At 40.3% G+C, this 19,652-nt stretch overlaps 2 protein-coding genes across 3 annotated transcripts; both read left to right on the top strand.

Moving 5' to 3' along the window:
- The first annotated feature begins 6,618 nt into the window (after window positions 1-6,618).
- Window positions 6,619-10,882, top strand: LOC149840341 (U-box domain-containing protein 44-like). 2 transcript variants are annotated; one of them, XM_090004403.1, is made up of 3 exons: window positions 6,619-7,574; window positions 7,985-8,111; window positions 8,372-10,882. In XM_090004403.1, exons 1-3 carry the CDS (start codon window positions 7,107-7,109, stop codon window positions 9,937-9,939), a joined length of 2,163 nt encoding a protein of 720 aa, XP_089860529.1. In that variant the 5' UTR covers window positions 6,619-7,106; the 3' UTR covers window positions 9,940-10,882. The 2 variants fall into 2 exon arrangements, with proteins under 2 accessions (XP_089860529.1, XP_089860528.1); XM_090004402.1 differs by having other exon boundaries at window positions 7,985-8,282.
- Window positions 10,883-15,093: 4,211 nt separating this feature from the next.
- LOC149840340 (uncharacterized) lies at window positions 15,094-19,376 on the top strand. Its single transcript, XM_090004401.1, has 5 exons — window positions 15,094-15,333; window positions 17,045-17,133; window positions 17,238-17,461; window positions 18,589-18,649; window positions 18,723-19,376. The coding sequence occupies exons 2-5, from the start codon at window positions 17,077-17,079 to the stop codon at window positions 19,002-19,004; spliced, it is 624 nt and encodes a 207-aa protein (XP_089860527.1). The 5' UTR covers window positions 15,094-15,333; window positions 17,045-17,076; the 3' UTR covers window positions 19,005-19,376.
- Window positions 19,377-19,652: the final 276 nt, after the last annotated feature.

Raw genomic sequence — 19,652 nt, 5'->3', positions numbered from 1 at the left:
TGATTATCTTTCTATTTCTGATGTAATCAATGCAACTAATTAGGTAAATAGTAATAGTTACCAAGTTACTATGCAACTAGCTACTAAAAAATTCATTAGCAGGTAGCTTGTGGGCCGCCCCGAGCCCAACCCATGTATATAATGGGCTACCCAAACCATGCTGGTGTGGGTTGGCTTGACCCACCGGGCTCCCCGGCCCAATTGCCCACCCCTAGTCTTGGTACCATTAGACCTAGTTTTCATCCCGGTCTAAGCATAGTCGTGACTGAACGTGTAGAAAAATTAAGATAACAAAAAAAATATGTGGAAGCAATATAGGATCTAACAAAGGCACATTCAAATCACAACACAAGGGTTTACGTGGTTCGGTCAACACAACCTACATCCACGGGGCACGGAGAGAATAATCCACTATAATGAAAGTAGAGAGTACAACGTCCAATAGCTTGCCCAAAGCTAAAGATAATAACAAAGAAATCACAGGAAGAAATGAATACAAGATTACCTCTCGGGTGCACAACCCGAGTCAAAGCCCACACCACAACCAACACCTCTCTCTGAGGGTCAATGCGTGGTGACAAACCTTCTTTCTTCCTTTTCTTCTTTCTACTCTCTCTCTCTCTCTCTTACTTCTTCTCTCTCTGCACACTGCACACAACCACTCTACTTTTCTCCCACTAGCACACAACCTCTGCACCCATATTTATAGATGACATAGAGTCTTCTAGATATGAACCTTCTAGAAGTGAGCCTTCTAGACTCATTCCAGAAACCGAAGGGGTTTTAACCCTCCAACTTCCTACATTAATGGGAGTTAGGTGGCTATTCCACTTTCCCACGTCATTAATGAGGGGATAGGGCTAACCCTTCAACTTCTTCTGCATTAATGACAAGTGGGTGGCTAATCCACTTCCCCATACCAATAATGAGGGATAGGGCTGGACCCAACAATCTCCCCCTCCAGCCCTAGGGGATACTCCAATTCAACTAATCAACTTAAGTTCATGCCGGCCAGTTGTCGACATGTATTTTATTTCTCCATCGGTAAGGCCTTTGTCAGCATATCTGCACCATTATCATTTGTGGAGATCTTTGCAAGATGAAGCAATTTTTTCTCAAACACATCTCGAATCCAATGGTACCTGATATCTATATGCTTTGACTTTGAGTGAAAACTCAGATTCTTGGCGAGATGAATGGCACTCTGACTGTCGCAGTACACCAAGTACTTGTCTTGCTCAAAACCCAACTCCATCAAGAATCTTTTCATCCACATCTCTTTGCAAGCTTCTGTAAGAACAATGTACTCTGCCTCAGTAGTAGACAAAGCAATACACCTTTGCAATTTTGACTGCCATGATATAGCTCCCCCTGCAAAAGTGAGTACAAAACCAGATGTGGACTTCCTCATATCAATATCTCCAGCCATATCTGCATCTGTGTAACCTGTTAAGACAGGTGATCCACCACCAAAGCTTAAACAAACTTTGGAGCTCCCTCTGAGATATCTAAAGATCCACTTTACTACTGCCCAATGCTCTTTTCCTGGATTTGCAAGGAATCTACTAGCAACACCTACTGCATATGCGATGTCTGGTCTCGTACATACCATCGCGTACATCAAGCTTTCGACTGCTGAAGCATAAGGAACTTTCTTCATTTTCTCCTTCTCCTCATCACTTGATGGAATTTGCTCCGAGTTTAGCTTAAAGTGACCTGCAAAAGGAGAACCAACTGGCTTTGCATTGTTCATACTGAACCTGTCCAACACCTTTTCGATGTATTTCTCCTGTGATAACCATATCTTCTTGGTTTTTCTATCACGAGAGATCTGGATGCCCAATATTTTCTTTGCTGGCCCCATGTCCTTCATTGCAAAGGTCTTACTCAGTTTCTTCTTAAGCTTGTCAATTATAGACATATCTTTTTCAAGGATAAGCATATCATCAACATATAACAAGAGAATAATAAAATTCTCACTGAACTATTTTATGTAGACACAATGATCTGCAGCCGATCTATTGTATCCATTTTCAACCATAAATGAATCAAATTTCTTGTACCACTGTCTTGGAGCTTGCTTCAGCCCATACAAGCTCTTTTTCAACCTACATAAAAGATTTTCGTTACCTTTGATTTTAAAGCCTTCTGCTTGCTCCATGTATATCTCCTCCTCCAAATCACCATGGAGGAAAGCAGTCTTCATATCTGGCTGCTCAATCTCCAAGTCCAGGCTAGCAGCAATACCTAGAGCAACACGAATAGAAGACATTTTAACAACAGGAGAGAAAATCTCATCAAAGTCAATACCTTGCTTTTGACCAAAGCCTTTCACAACCAATCTAGCTTTGTACTTTGGTTGAGAACATTGTTCTTGAGTCTTCAACCTGAAAACCCACTTGTTCTTCAAGGCCTTTCTGCCTTCTGGTAGTTCCACCAAATCATAAGTGTGGTTCTTCTGCAATGCATCCATCTCATCGTGCATAGCTATTAGCCATTGCTCTTTTTGCTCACACTCTTGTGCTTCCTGATAACTCTCTGGTTCACCTGCATCAGTAAGCATCACATACTCATGTGGAGAATACCTTCTGGAAGGTTGTGACTCTCTGGAAGATCTTCTCAATTGGGGTTCTGGAAGAGGTTGTTCTCTAACTTCTTCCTGCTCAATATAGCCTACGGGTAAATCAATATTTGCCTCTGCATCATCTTCCTGCACTGTTCTTCCTTCAACTTGTGTCACTAGAGAAGTAACTGGATCTAAGTGAATAGATCCACCTGCAGAAGTCTGAATTGACACCTCTTTCTTGATATCTTCAAGTGTCTGGTCTTCAAAGAATACCACGTCTTTGGATCTGAATACCTTCTGCTTCTCTGGATCCCATAGCCTGTAGCCGAATTCGACATCACCATATCCCAGAAAAATGCATTGCCTCATCTTATTATCAAGCTTGGACCTCTCCTCCTTGGGGATATGTGCAAATGCCCTGCATCCAAATACCCTCAGGTGCTTGTAAGACACATCCTTTCCTGACCATACCCTATCTGCAACATCATTTGCTAAGGCATGAGCAGGAGACAAGTTGATCACATCAACTGTTGTCCTTAAGGCCTCGCCCCAGAATTTCTTTGGCAACTTGGACTGTGCAAGCATACACCTGATTCTTTCTGCAATTGTACGATTCATCCTTTCTGCAATTGCATTGTGTTGTGGGGTACCTGGAACTGTCAACTCATGATGAATTCCATGAATTTTACAATATTCATGGAATGGACCTGTGTACTCGCCACCATTATCTGACCTGATGCATTTCAGTTGTTTTTTTGCTTCTCTCTCAACCATAGCATGAAATTGCTTGAATACATCAAGAACCTGATCCTTGGTTTTCAGAGGGTATGCCCAAACCTTCCTAGAGAAGTCATCTATAAAAGTAACAAAATAAAGTGCACCACTGAAAGTTTTCACATCAGTAAAACCATTAACAGTTTTTGTTCTCAGAGGACCACAAACATCAGTATAAACTCGCTCCAGAATGTGAGATTTTCTATGAAAGTCATTTCTAACAAAGGATACTCTATGTTGCTTACCAGCTAAACAATGAACACACGGGTTTAGACATGTACCTTTTAACTCTGGGAGTTGCTCCCTCTTAGCAAGAATCTGCAAGCCCTTCTCACTCATGTGGCCTAATCGACTGTGCCATAAATCAATAGAAGAGTCCTCAGTTGTATTCAACTGTCCCTTGCATACCTTGCCTTGCATCTTGTAAAGAGTACAACATCTCTTTCCTCTGACCTGAACCAATGACCCGCTGCTGAGTTTCCACTGTCCTTGGCTAAAAAACACTGCTTCTGCCCTCTTCATCAAGCTTTCCTACTGAAAGCAAATTCAACCTAAAGTCTGGAACATGTCTGACATCTTTGAGCACCAACATGTACCCAAGACTGGTCTTAAGATGAATATCTCCAATACCTACAATTTATGACGTTCTTGTGTTTCCCATTCGGACAACACCAAAATTATCGGACCTGTATGTATTGAAATATTCTCTCCGTGATGTGGCATGATATGAGGCTCCTGTGTCTATGACCCAATCTGTATCCTGACATACACAGATACATGGATCATTAGTAGTAGACAAAATCACAAGCTCACCTTCAACTGTGGTTGTGGTATCTTATTTGGTTTCTGATGATTCTGTCTCTTTTTCTTTTTTCTAATTTTTCTTTGGCTCTTTGCACTGATTCTGGAAGTGTCCTTTCTTTTCACAATTGTAGCAAGTGATGTCCTTCCTTGACTTGGACTTGCTCCTATATCTGCAGTTATTTTTCCTGTCCTTTGATCGACCCCTGCCTTTGGATGAACTCACCATCAATCCTTCACCAGAATCCTCATTCGGTGATGGTCTTCTCCTAATTTCATTGAAAATAAGCGTACCTGTGACCTCTTCCATATCCAATGTTTCTTTTCCATAAATTATGGTTGTCACAAGATGCTCATAAGATGATGACAATGAGGTTAGTAACAACAAAACTTTATCCTCATCTTCAAGTTTAACATCCAAACTAAATAGACCAGCAATAATCTTATTAAACACACTAAGATGGTCAACAATGAGAGTACCTTCCTTCATACGAAGACTATAAAGTTGTTTCTTGAGGTGTAACTTGTTGGACAAGTTCTTGGTCATATAGAGGCTCTTTAGCCGCAACCACAATCCCGCTGCTGTCCTCTCTTCCATCATGTTACACATGACTTCATCTGATAGACACAACTCAATCACACTAGCAGCCCTCAAGTCAAGATCATCTTATTCATCATCGGTCATGCTTTCTGACTTATTCGCCTTCCCGACAAGAGCCTTGTGCAACCCTTGCTGTGCAAGTAGAGCTTTCACTCTTCTTTGCCATAAGAAAAAGTTTCCTTTGCCATCAAACCTCTCCACCTCAAACTTAGAGCTGACTGACTTAGAAGACATGATTTTCCACGAACCTGGCTCTGATACCACTTGTAGAGAAATTAAGATAACAAAAAAAATATGCAGAAGTAATATAGGATCTAACAAAGGCACAATCAAATCACAACACAAGGGTTTACGTGGTTCGGTCAACACGACCTACATCCACGGGGCACAAAGAGAATAATCCACTATAATGAAAGTAGAGAGTACAACGTCCAATAGCTTGCCCAAAGCTAAAGATAATAACAAAGAAATCACAGAAAGAAATGAATACAAGATTACCTCTCGGGTGCAAAACCTGAGTCAAAGCCCACACCACAACCAACACCTCTTTTTGAGGATCAATGCGTGGTGACAAATCTTCTTCCTTCCTTTTCTTCTTTTTACTCTCTCTCTCTCTCTCTCTCTTACTTCTTCTCTCTCTGCACACTGCACACATCCACTCTACTCTTCTCCCACTAGCACACAACCTCTGCACCCATATTTATAGATGGCATAGAGTCTTCTAGATATGAACCTTCTAGAAGTGAGTCTTCTAGACTCATTTAAGAAACCGAAGGGATTTTAACCCTTCAACTTCCTACATTAATGGGAGTTAGGTGGCTATTCTACTTCCCCACGTCATTAATGAGGGGATAGGGCTAACCCTTCAACTTCTTCTGCATTAATGATAAGTGGGTGGCTAATCCACTTCCCCATACCAATAATGAGGGATAGGGCTGGACCCAACAAAACGCAGTTCAAACCAATGTAAATATAATCTATTTGAATCAGCCTTGATCGGCTGATTTTGAACCAAATTGGCACCTCGCAGCTTCAATACACTTCAATACAAGGGGCGATTATAAGGGCATTAGAATCGTTTGATTTTCAATTGAATCATCTGTATCGGTCTGAATTGAGCCAACGCAGTCTAAATCCGTTTTCTCTTTTTTTTATTAAGCATCTAATGGTTATTTTAAAAATTGATCAAACCCCATAAGTGATCATTCCCTTAGTTTCTCTAATTTTTTAGATGTTTTCTTGAGTTTCCTAATTTTTATATTTAATGTTTCTTTTTTTGAACTTTTAGAAAAGAAAATCAAGTTTTAGTTTTAAGTAGAACCAATTGAAGCTGATTTTTTTTAAATATTTTTGAAAAATGATTGGGTTCTAATTTAAACCCTAGTCCTTCACTCACTGCTCTCTTTTTTTCATGAAGAACCAAGAAACCACCTCAGAAGTAAGAGACATGGCCGCGCTGGACTATGCCTGTCAACCTACTGTCGATGGGGGTAAAACTGTAGCGCAACCCTCACTAACACTCATAGGATTTGAACCTAGACTGCCCGTTTAGTGACCTAGGTCCATCTCATTTTTAAAGGCCAGTTGGGTTTAGTCCGACCCCACCAGCTATTATTCAACGTACCACTGGGTTTGAACCTGCAACGTCCCACCACAATGAGACGTGTACTGACAGCTCCTACCATCCCCGTTGGTAGACATGACCGATCATTAATTAAAGTCTCTCTCTCTCTCTCTCTCTCTCTCTCAAGTCTCCCAACTACCAACTCTCGTTAAGATCCGAGGAACTTCCCAGGGATTTCTGTGCAACGAATGATAGGATCACAGAAACTGCAAGGATCCTTCTCTTGCGTGTGCCCAACGTCTCATAGTTCGTTAATTCAGACTACCTTTCTACTTTTGGCTTCTCCCGTTCCCTGTTCCACACCATCAAGAACATCTCTCCTTTTTTCTGGTACCTTGGTCAGTCTTTCACACCTCCACCCTCTTCCCCCCACCAAACATATTAAAACTATGCATTATTTTCCTGTTTTCCAGTAGCACAAGAACAAATCCTGAACTTGGTGCAGTCTGATAATAGATGGTACCTCTTATGTTCCTCAAAATCCATTGAAGAAGCCCGGAAATTTCCGTACTAGGCTGGAAAATTTGTTGGGTGTCAAGGTTTCCAGTAGCATAAGATAGACTCATGAGATTGGTGACAATCTGGGAATGGAAAGTCTGTTGTGTATTTCTAACTTTCCAATAGCACAAGATAAAGTCATGAGTTCAGTGGTAGTGGAGGCCAAGGAGAGAACCTTCTCTCTGTTACTGCCCTAGAATTCAATCCAAAGAAACCAGTAGTTGAGCACTAAAGATACAGAGATGAGCTCTAGTGATCAGTATGTCATCAACTCATTCACATGTCAGCTGTGCAAAGAGATCATGGAGGACCCCGTGGCCATATCCTGCGGCCACAGTTTCGAGAGGAGGGCTATCCTGCAATGGTTTGAGGGGGGAGAGGGCACTTGCCCAACGTGCGGGGAGCAGCTTTCTTCACTAGAACTGACACCAAATCTGTCTCTGAGGAGCTCTATAGAGGAATGGAAAAGGAGAAGCATGGACTTGAAGATGGAGAGCGCCTTGGCAGGCGTAGTATCAGGGGACTATGACCTAATCAATGGAGCCTTGGATGATTTGCAGATTCTGATGGAGAAGCCTCGCTTCCAGGAAGAAGTTGCAGAAAGAGGGCTTGTTCCCCACATTGTGAAACTGCTAAAAGCCACTGAGATCAATACAAAAGGGGTGCTGAGATGCCTCTGTCTTCTTGCTGCACATTCTGATGATATAAAGGTCATTTCCCTTTCTCTGAAGTTTTTTTCTAGCAAATGATAAGCAGTACAGTTCCACAAATTTGATTAGATTTATTTTGTTGTTTGTGCCAATTCTGCTTCAATTTGCCAAACCATGTTATTCCCCTACATGCTTCCATGTACTACATGATAACCTGTTGCTGCCAAGTAGTGAACACATAAAATTTGTCAATCACCAATTCTGCTTCCGTTTGTCAAACCGTGGTATTCCCCTACATGATAACCTGTTGATACCAACTAGGAGTCGAGCGCATAATATTTGCCAATTAGCAGAAAGAACCGCAGTTTGATATATGGACATCTGCAGTTATGAGATGCATTGATGAGGTACTTGGGAATGAAGATCTTCAGTGCATTTGACACAATTGTTCACTTAATTTTTTTTTCCAGGAAGCGATCGTTGAAGCGGGCGCTGTTCGGTACATTGTAAGGCAGTTCTTCAGAGGGAATACAGACCCAGATGCTCTATTGGTCCTGTTGGAGCTTTCAGAAAATGAATTGATCTCAGAAAAGATAGGTAACACTTATGATTGCATACCATCTTTGGTTTCCCTCTTCAACAATTTTGACTTGGAAATCTCCGAGCGAGCCAGGAAGCTCCTACAGAAGCTATCTTCCAATGTCCATTTTGTCATCAAAATGGCAGAAGCAGGATACTTTCAACCGTTTATTGGTCGATTCCCACATGGTAATTGAGCATCACCTGTTTCTCTGCAACAAAAAAGCTTCTGGTTTTGGTAGTTATTGATAACTGACTTGCTGTTTTTTTTCAAATAGGATCTCCTGAAACAAAGGCCTTAATGGCAAGAGACCTGTTCAACATGCAGCTCACAGCAAAAAGCATGAAGAATTTCAGGGACAAGTCATTCATTTCAGCTCTTGCGCGTATGCTTCTATCAAGCTTTCCAGTCTGCAGAGTTGCGTCCTTAGATTGCATCAGGAAGCTGTCATCTTTTCCCAAGATGGCCAAAAGCTTACTTGATGATGATGTTTTGATACAAGCACTTCTAAACATTGTGTCCTTTGATGGATTTGAGCACCAACACAACTTTGCTGCTACTGAGATCCTTACCTCCTTGATACAAGCCAGCAAGTCTTCAGATTTTGACACCAACTTGCAGCTGCAGGAACTGCAATCTGAGCACAATATCAGACTCTTCCTCACTCAGGCTGCTTCAACCACTTCTAATAACATCAGAAAGAATGCCCAGTACCTCAACCTTTTGCTTGCTCTTGCTGAGAAATCAGCCCATGCATGCCATCAGCTCCAAACTGATCCAGCCATGCTTGCTGAAGTCTTTGATCTCCTTAACTTTCCTCAGGGACACGACCTCAAGCGAAGAGCTCTGAAGCTCATCCTCTGGATCACACAACATAATGCTTGTGTAATTGGCCTCCACCCTGATGCCAAAGCATCCGCAGTTCGGGCCATGCTAAGCATCATGATGAGTTCACAAGATTATTGTGAGCGAGCTGCAGCAGCTGGAATATTCAGCCAGCTTCCCCATGAAGACACTGATATCGATCAGATCCTCTATGACTCCAATGCTCTAAAAGCCATCCATCAGGTGATCTGTGCACAAGACATGCATTTGAATGTCATCACACCAGCTGCAGAGTCTAGTGAGGAGCTCTTGGAGAATGCACTGGGAATTCTGATGAGATATACTGATCCCACAAAACTGGATCTGCAGAAGCAACTCAGTCAGGTGGAGATATACCCCCAGCTTGTTCATATCCTCTCTACTGGGAGTTCCTTGGCTAAGGAGCGGACAGCTGTTTTGCTAACTAAGCTATCACAGTTATCGATTCTCTCAGAGCCTGCCACACCAGAACGAGCAATCAGAATTCCTTTCAGGCTGCCAGGAATATTCAGTAATGCAGCTTCGTGCTGCTTCCTAGCTGGTAATGATAATCAGTTCCTTTGCTCTGTGCATGGTGGTGCCTGCTCACCTAGCAAGTCATTCTGTCTTGTCAAGGTTAATGCAGTAGGCCCGTTGGTGCGAACCCTGAGTGAGAAAAGATCAGAGACTGCAGAGGCTGCACTGCTAGCATTAGATAGCCTTCTTCATGATGATACTGTTTCCCTGGGAGCAGCTGCTATTGCTGAGTGCCATGGTGTGCCTGCCATCCTTGATGTACTGGAGAAAGGGAGTGTTCCAGCCAAGGAAAAGGCTCTTGGTGTCTTCAACAAGATTTTCACACACTCAACGATCCCGCGGGCTCAATCTCAGAGGTTTCAGGCAATCCTAATCCAGTTGCTCCAGGACAATGACCTCAAGAAAAAGGCTGCAATGGTGCTTAGTCAGATGGACATCATCCCAGAGGCATCTTCCTACTTTTAGAATGCTACTAGAAGTTCTTCACAAAGAGGTTCAAGTTGTTTGAACATACTTGTTGCTCATGAAAGAGCTAATTCTTATCATTTGAATCTGTAGACTGTGTAGGCCATATCTCACATGTTACAGAAACTTAACCAAAGAAACTGTACATCCTACAACATCATGCCTTGCTCTCAGCTTCAATGATAAGAGCAGCTTAAATCTGCTAGCGGAGGAGAAAATATCAGAGGATCTCTATTACAAATCAAGAATACAAAGGTGTATAATATACACATATGTGGAGAGAGAGAGAGAGAGAGAGAGAGAGAGAGAGAGAGCCCAGTATTGCATTGAGACTCACAAATACAGAATATTTGTTAAGCAATATGCACTGAAGATTCCGTTCTCACGAGTGAAGCATTTCCAAAATCAAGTTCAGCATGTCAGATGACACTCCCAGCCAACAGAATATGGAAAGAATGAAGAGAACAGATGTAGACAACCTGATGACTCATGAAACAAAAGGATGTGACCATTTACATAATGGAAAAAAAATCATTGACAGAGCTACACTATGCTTCTTGACTGCTGGTATGCTGTTCTTGAACATTTCATTAGCAAATTGGGGAGGCATAACTGCTGGTATGCTGCATTCTCGCAAGAAGCCAACACTAACTATTTTTTTGGTCAATAGGAGTGTCTTTGCCATTTTATGCATCTATTTATTATTTTCTCGATATTTGTATATTACTTCCATCCGTGGAAATCTGTTGTTGTATGCCTTGTGCAGCATGTTTCATTGTTGTGTCTGGGAGACATCTGATCCTGTGTGACAGCATCTTGTTTCAAAAAGGTTCTATAACTAGTAAATAGTTGACATAGTATCAGAAGAAATGTTTTGACTTTCAAAATAATGTACTAAAGCAATGCCTTCAGAAAATTTTATACAGTTTAGCCAGCCATTTAATCAGATTTTCAGGTGTCATTGTTGTGGTGCATTATCTGATCAATAAGTTGATTTCTCTTTAAGTTCCTTCCACATGGTCTTGTTTTGTATATGAAATATTAAATGTTTTTCTTACAGAAGTCTCATAACAATTACTTACACTGTTACACATATTCAGAAGATACAAGGGATCTAAGATTCTGTGCACTTTGCTTTCCTTTAACTTCCATGACTTCTACATGTTTATCTTTTAATATTACTGTATAACCTTCTCCTGGCCTGTCCGAATTATAATTGCTGAAAGGTTGTGTATTCAAGACATGTTGGTAACAGAAGCCGGTTTTATAAGAGAAAATTTGATATTCTTTGGTGGCGTATAGCCTAAGTGTATACAGACAGCATGGCCTCTATTGAGATAATTAAGTTTGAGGTAGTTGTTTTTGTCTCCTCTACATGATCCGTGACCTCTTCTTTCCCAGTATACATGAAAACTTTTTCTTGTCATATGTTTGATTCAGTTTTTTCTTGTATTATGTTTGATTCAATGCCTATCATCACATACTTTGATCCCAAATTAATTACTAAATATGCAACAAATTAAGATGTAACAGGAAAGCACCTTATGAAAAACATCACATACTTTCTGAGAGTCTCTATGAAACACCTACATCAGCACGAGGCTTCATAAAATTGTAAGCCCTGCATACCCCTTTAGAGATGTTTGCATAGACTAAATGACATCTTGTAGTTGCAGTAAAGTACTAAAGTTTGAATTGACAATTCTATTTAGAGAAATGCTTTTAATGGCAATCACTGAATATCTCTAGTAGGCAATATGTAGAGGATAATAAACTACCGACTTACTATAAAGAAAATCTTAATGCTTATAAAAAAAATTAACTTCTTATGTAATCAATTCTTTGGCTTTTTATTAGGTTCTGATTTACACATTTTCTTTTTATTATCCAAGATATCAATTCCGATTGTGAATATTTTGTAAGCAGTTATCTCCAAACAGGTTAATTTCAGATTCTTCAAATATAAACTACCTTGCTTTCGGAAGTTTTAAGTCAAATGTTTGGCTTAAAAGATTGAAAGAAATAAATAAATCTCACATCTAGATTAAACAACACAATCAGCTGGAGCTTAAGAGGTTAATTGATCTCATAGGTGTTGATCCACCTAGGTTTGAGGTTGGTCAAAGGTGATTTATTTTGTTGTCCATTTATTTTAATTCCCATCTCAAGCACTCATATTTGTATAAATATGTTGGTTACATCCACAGTAACGAATGTAGTCCATATTTAGAAAATATCGCGATATTCTCAGTGCCTGATATGATGCCCAAAAAACATAATAATTGCTGTTTTTAATGCGATATTAACACGTTATAAACAGACCCGAGTGCATATGCTCCACAGATATTATTGGTCCGGCCTGATTAGCTAATTTGAAGGTTGGTGTGAAGACCAAAATGGGGCTTATAGAGTCCGGTTTGGGTTGGTATCGGGTCATACCCGGCCCATTGACACATCCCACCAGCGACTAAGGATCTTCCTATGGAATGGGACAGAAAAAAAAGTGCCATTAGATCGCATCTGACCTTCAATGTTCGAATCCAGCTCATCTATTTTATTGTATTGGATCCAATTGTTGAATCCAGGCCGAACTGATCCATGGTCCAGGCAAGGCATGCATGGCCTAAATCCCTAAATCATCATCCAACCTGGTCATGGGCGATTAGACGTGTGTGAGTGGAACTGTGGTTTACCACGGATCTTGAACGGACCTGTGCCTCGTAGGTTCAGACCCAGGAGTGAATGTTTTGGGTCCAAACCCGAAAAAATAGCCAGCCCTCAGTTTTTATCGTAAGGCTGGGATTCCACAGCAATATCCCTCCCTCCCCTGTTCATTTATCCTTTTTCTTTAATCGTTTTTTTATGATAAAATACGAAATCATGTTTCATTTTGCCTTCAATAATAAAAATTGACATGGCATGCAAAGCAGCATTGCTACTCTTTTTTGGTCACCTCACCTTTATAATTTATCTGTCACAAAGATACGTGGCAAATTCGGGAATATTTTGAAAAAATAGGACACGAGGATACATATTTTTTGAATTTTTTAATAAAAAAACTACTGAAGCTATATTCTTTTTTTACTAAAAGAATAAAAATTATTAAATTTATTAAAATATAGACAGTACGTGTCTGGGTATGGGTATGTGTGTCGGATCATGTCACACAACCATTTTGGTGACGTGTCCCTGTAGCATAGATATTTATTTTTTTCTTTTTTCCTGTTTTTCAGATCTATCAAATAGTGTAGTGTACGCCCAACAGCGGATGGTAGGGAATCTAACGGAACCGATGAATAAGTTATAATACAATACAATACAATACATGTCTCTCTTCACCCAGTCACAAATATCTAAGATGCAGTGAACTGTCATAATTGCATCACGAACTTTTGTCCTTGAACGGTCTATATTTTGTCCGGGGTCTTTATCCATAATGGTACCGAACAATTGGATCATTAAAGTAGAATCAGTAGATAGATGCTTGAATCACGGTTAATACAAGGAACTAAATAGGTGGATTAGAGAGAAAAAAGATACAAGGCTCAAGGGAAAAGATTTGGAAAGGGAAAATTTGGGTCTGTGTTTAATGGATCATACTACCACAAACATGGGTTGAGCAGGATGGTTGTGAGGGTGCTGAGATTAAGGCACGGGATCAAACCCCCCCACTGACACACGGGGTGTTTCCTTAGCTCTCAGACATGGGCCGTGTAAGGCAGGGTGGTTGTAACTTGTGGGGGCCCAGTCAGGGTTTTCCTTTCTCTTCCGGGAGAGTTCTCTCATCAATAAAAAAATCATACATATGAAAAAAATCTTATATATATATATATATATATAAAGGATAAGATGTTGATAAAATTATGATAATTTCAAAGTATCAACTTATTTCTTACAGTAAAGTTGCATCGTGATATTATTGCTACATCAACACCTTTTAAATTAAAAGTTTTCTTTATGCTGTTCTATATTTTTCTTAAAATTTAAAACTGTTTACATATGCTAAGATTTTAGAATAAAGCAAATAGAGGGCCATTTTCTGGTGGAGTGGTACGTGCTAGGTTATCATCTCACATTTAGATGATGGTTGATGTGAATTAAGATCCCAAATTTTAAGCAGTAAGTCTGAACACTTAATCTAAAAAATAGGTTGGAAACATGTATTTTTACATACAATCACAACAAATTTGATTCGGATTTGAATGCATAGACAAAAAAAAGTTTAGATAATGATCCGAAACAACGCAAAAGAAGTCAAACATGTTGATAACTTTGAATCTGATCCCCAAACCATTCATATTCTGTTTTAAGCTCCATATCCAAAAATATTATAACGGATTTGGATCATAAGCCCAACTTGATCTAATCCATTTGCGACCCTACATCTTCCAAACCTAAATTTTATTAGGCTCATTGGTCCTGTGAAGCCAAATTGAACTGGTAGGACCTTTACCATCCTAACAGCCAAGACCTAGGCCCGCTTGTGCACTAAGTGGGTCTATCCGCAGCCCAATGGGTAAAGCTCAGCGGATCTACCGGGCCAGCCCATATGTATCCCAACAAAGCTGATTCGGGTTCAAGATCAGGAAAAACTGGGTAGGTTGCAGTGGGTCTAGCAGGAAGGCATGACAAAGAGAGGTGCAATGCAAATGGATTGGATCTGGTCAGACATCCAATTCCAATCCATCACATTATTGTATGATAAGGATCTAAAAACAAGACTCATAATCCAGAATTATGATTTAAGATCATATCCGTACACTACTTTATTGCATTACACCTTGTTCAGATCCAAATTCGGGTTTCTGCTTGTTACTTAATATTCAGATCAAACCTGATCGGGTCCGTGTCCAACCCATGGGGCAACCCTCTTCTTGTGCTGGTGATCAAGGACTGGAATCCATCGAGGTATCGGTGAAAGATATCTGAATATATCCGGATCTGGTAGAGATAAAAAACCGATTTAGACACTATAGTCCAATATCGGATACGAATGTTATAAAACATTAGCACTATCACTGACCAAGGATCTCAGGTTTGGATTCAATTTGAAGCTAAACAGATTGGCATCGGATATATTCATTCCGGAGATCCGATTGTGCCATATGGATATATTCATTCCGGAAACGAACCCGATCCATTTTTTGAAGCGGCTAGTCAGTAAGGGGCAGGCAGAGAGAGAGAGAGAGGGGGGGTGCAGAAGGAGGGAAACGGAAGGAGCGGAGCGAGGAGAGAAAGGCGGGGAAGGTTCGTTGGCGCGCTTGCGTGCGCCTCAGATCTAACCGTCATCCTACCGCTTCTTCTGCGATTCCTCTCTCTCTCTCTTTCTCTCGTGCTTGCTCTCTCTGAGGTGGAAGTTTGAAGAATTCTTCGTCCTTTTCTTCTATCCTCAAGGTGAGAATTATCTCTCTTTCATCAAGTTCGAATCTTGTTCTTCTTGCTTCAAATTCGTTTGGTTTTGATGATTTCTGTTTTTAGATACGAAATCGTCGTTTTTGTGTTGATTTTTGGGATTAATTTCTTCTTTATTCCTCTCTCTCTCGCGTCCTGTTCGAATCTTAGTGTTCTTGCTTGAAATTCGTTTGGTTTTGATGATTTCTGTTTTTAGGTACGAAATCTTCGTTTTTGTGTTGATATTTGGGATTAATGTCTTCTTCTTCTTCTCTCTCTCTCTCTTTCTCTCTCTCCCGCGCTCGCGCATCCTGTTCGAATCTTATGCTTATTGCTTCAAATTCGTTTGGTTTTGATGGTTTCTGTTTTTAGGTACAAAATCGTCGTTTTCGTGTGGATATTTGGGATTAATTTCTTCTTTATTCCCCCCCTCCCTCCCTCTCTCTCTCTGTCTCTGTTCGAATCTTATGCGCCTTCTTCAAATTCGTTTTGTTTTGATGATATCTGTGTTTAGGTACCAAATTATCGTCATCTTCCCTTATATGTGTTGTTTTTTTGCGATTATCCCCTCTCTCTCTCTCTCGTGTTGTTGGAGGTGGATATATCTTGTTTCAACAAAATTTCCCGACGATTTTTGTATTCAGGTGCCAAATAGGTGTTTGACCTTTTTTTCTTTTTGCTGTGTGTCGTGCTTGATTGCTGAGATCTAGAGATTTCGGTGTGAATATGTTGTCTGAAAGTGATTGCTTGACGTTCGTTTTTTTTTTGGATTTGGTCTGGATGAGCAAATCAAGTAGTTTTTGCGTTTCGTTGTTGTTTCGTTTTTGTGAAGAAAACGTGGTTATAGTCATATTTGTGATTTGCTTTATGGTGACTTTGAAAACCTTGTGAACGCATGGATAGCTTGGTTGGATATACTACGTGTTCGACATCGTAAAGAAGTTATCACTGGCTCTTGTTTGCTTTATAAAGAAGTTCGGGGATTCTTGACGGTAGGGCGAACATCAATACGGGACTTGTAGGTTCTGTACCTTTAGTTTCGATGCATGTTGTGATCAGCTTTGTAGGATTGGGCATAGAACTATAGAAGAGGTACATGTAAGAGGGGTAATTCACAACTGAAATTTGACATAAAAGGGTTTTTCCTTTCTGTGGCACTGAATAGACAGATAAAGCTTCTCCTTGTTGTGTATCCATTCAGACAAAGAGGAGGAGATTAAATATGTCATATCTGAAAGGGAAGGCTGACTCGAGATCTGGAACTTTTTTCAGAGTCTGAAGTTGAAGCATGTGCAGTGCGTTTTTCTTGTGGGGATTTGCCACTTTAGATCAAATATAAAAAAATAAAAATAATCTTATGGTCATGTTGGTCCTTTGATGCTTTTTTTGTTTCAGTGTTTAGCTGTCTGTGTGTCTTGCTTGAACACGAGAGTGCCTATTCTCGTTCCATTACCCATCTGCTCCCTTCCTCACTAGGTAATCAGTGAATAATGATTCAGTACTAGAAATAATGGTAATCGTCTACCAATTTTAATTCTGGACAAAGAAACAAACAAAGCAAGCAAAAATGATAATCTAGTTATGTCTGCTGGTCTAATTTGATTCTGAGGAACAAGCATGTAGTGCAGAATGCAGATGCACTTCATAGGATGGTTGTCTGTTTTATTTCCTTTATTTGGTAGACGTCTAAGCTTCTTCTCTGTGTGTTTTTTAGATATCACTACTTTCTTCAAGCTGCTGTTCTTTATGCGATATTATCTGTCTATTGTCGATCCCTTTGCTTTCTTTCTGGTATGCATCAAGGTATGTCGGTAGATGCTTGTGTCCCCAGGGGAACCTTTTGTGGTTTGAGTGTTCCAACCTACATGGGGGCAAGTTCTTAATACTTTTTATTATACGTTGTGCAGGAAATGGTTAAAATGGAACGTTTCCCAGGGAAATATGTTGGCCTACATCAGATTTCTATAATAAATGCATTAGAATGCATGTCAGATATTGGCGCAAGAGGAAGGCAAAGTAGAATTCACATTGATCCTTGTCCGGAGAAAATTATCTGCCCAGAACCTCGCCGTGCTTCTGCTCCATTTTTCATTTTGAATTGTTATGACAGACCTCACAGCAAGCTGCAAAGGTGAGACCTGAGCCATTTCATTTGCATGTGTTAGCTTTACTTTAGATTTGGTAAATTAGTAAATTTGGTTTCTGTTTTCTCCTCTATCCTTGTAGTTCACCTTTCTTAAATGACACTCTCCTTTCTTATCTATTTTTTACTTTTAACTGTGTAAATCAAGTCGGACCCTGCTTGTTCTGGGCCACACAACATATAGCCTAGCAAACTGGCTCCAATCCTGAACCGATCAGGCCTAAGTAATACCCTATCCAAGGCCCCATGCCACAGGATCTTTGTCAGTTCACCTCGGCATCCACCGCTAGTTTCGATAACACAATGTAGAGTTTGGTGCTTCTGCCATTTCCGTAAATTTGTGACTGTCCAATTGAAAAAGGAAAAAGGATAAAAAAGGTCCTCTGGCAGTTTAACTCACTGGTGGCAGTTTTACACAAAGAGAAAAATAAAAATCTCATGTATGGTAATTACAACATATGCTTATTGTTTGCCTTTTTCCACATTATGATACTTGAGCATTAGATTGATATTTTTTTGGTAAAAGTTATGTGCCATCTTGGCTGTGCTTCCGTCTGCATAAAAAGTGCAGTTGCTATTATGTAGATCTGCTAATTGCTATGGTATCTATAAATACTCCATTGTGTATTGGCATTAGGGGCTGTTTGTTTCATACCCTTTCCTATGAAAGAGGTTCTCTTTCATAGGAAATAGGGTATCTTTCCTACAAAGGGTGAAACAAACATGTCTCTGGGAAATATATGGTGGGACCCACATGCTAATATCAAAAAAATAGCTTTCCTATCAAAATGAATTCATACCTTCCTCCATAGGGAAGCACTTTCCCTCCAAAGTGGCCCTTTCAAAGGAAAGAGGCTTCCCTTTAGTGGGAGTGTAACAAACGCCCCCTCAGTGTTTCAATATGAGAGATTTTAACATAGAACACATGCATAAGTTACCAGTTTGTTTGCATGGCAACTTTTTCTTAACATATTCCAGTAGTGACGTCATTACTACTAGTTTCCTGTCTGTCATCCATTGGTTGACCTGTGATATATCTGTCATAATCTGTTTGTGTGGAAATTCCTTGCTTTTGGTATGGGTCATTTCTAAAATCAGATTTCCTGCCATTGCAGAAACTGGACTGGGCAGAAGGATGATGCGAGTTTTGAGCTACTTGATATGATCTTGACCAAGGTACCTGTGTGTGTGGAGAGTATGTGTGTCTTGTGAAATCTAAGCATCGATTATATTTGTGTTGCATTTTCAGAATGATCCAGATGATGATGAAGAGAGCAGTTTGACTAGCTATTTTTGTGATTCACCTCCTGCCAGAACAAATAACCCGTTGGTTCATGATGTACAATTTGTCAACCAGACCCCAGAATGCCCATCACCGTGTGGAAGTCCTTTTGGGGGAAAGCCTTCAACCAGAGCAGAGAGTCGCTCCCCATCATGCAGTGCCTTGTTTGGAGGGGGGCCCATGGCGAGGATTGAAGGCTTCACTTTCGGGAACTCCAAGTCACACTGTATTGTTTCGGCCCTTGCCTAATGGTAATGTCAGAATGCAGAACATTTTTCCCTCCGCCCGAGTATCGGTCCTGTAAATCTCCGGATCACCAAGTTGTATTGAGCTTTTTTCCTTCCTGCGGTTTACTCATGCCTAACAATCATTTGAGTCTGTATTGTACATAAAGCGAGTCTAGTTGAACCAAGGGTTTGGTCCAGTCTGTATGCCTAGGGGTTTCCTTCAGCCTTTTGGAACCAGTGGAGTTCAATTGAGTTCATCATTCAGGATGTGCAGTAGGATGAGCAATCGTTCAGCATTGTATAAAATTTTATTGTGGCGACCAGAATGGTTTTCTTTTTGTAGCTGATCCAACGTGAGTTTTGTGGTGACCTTTATGAATGTATCCGTTATGTATCATTGTACTTGGTATTTGCTGCACCATCAAAGTGATTTAAGTGCTCATTTTGTTGGAAAAAAAAAACTATGCAATAAGATTAACTATAACCAGCTCCAGTTACTCCTGAGAATTCAGGTGCAAGAAGTGCAATAATGGATTTCCTGACCAGTACGATCGGTGTAAACAGTTTTGACAGTGGAAATTAGATGTGTAAGTTTCATTGTGGTTCATCTTTTTCCTGTAAGGGTGGAAAGTGCAGGCATGGGAATTCCTAGTTCTTGCCACATCAATTT

Source organism: Nuphar pumila, chromosome 4 (assembly GCF_984573655.1).
Source record: "Nuphar pumila chromosome 4, dmNupPumi1.hap1.1, whole genome shotgun sequence".
In the NCBI taxonomy this organism is placed as follows: domain Eukaryota; kingdom Viridiplantae; phylum Streptophyta; class Magnoliopsida; order Nymphaeales; family Nymphaeaceae; genus Nuphar; species Nuphar pumila.
The sequence above is the reverse complement of the archived record's forward strand: the minus strand, read 5'-3'. Positions and strand labels throughout refer to the sequence as shown.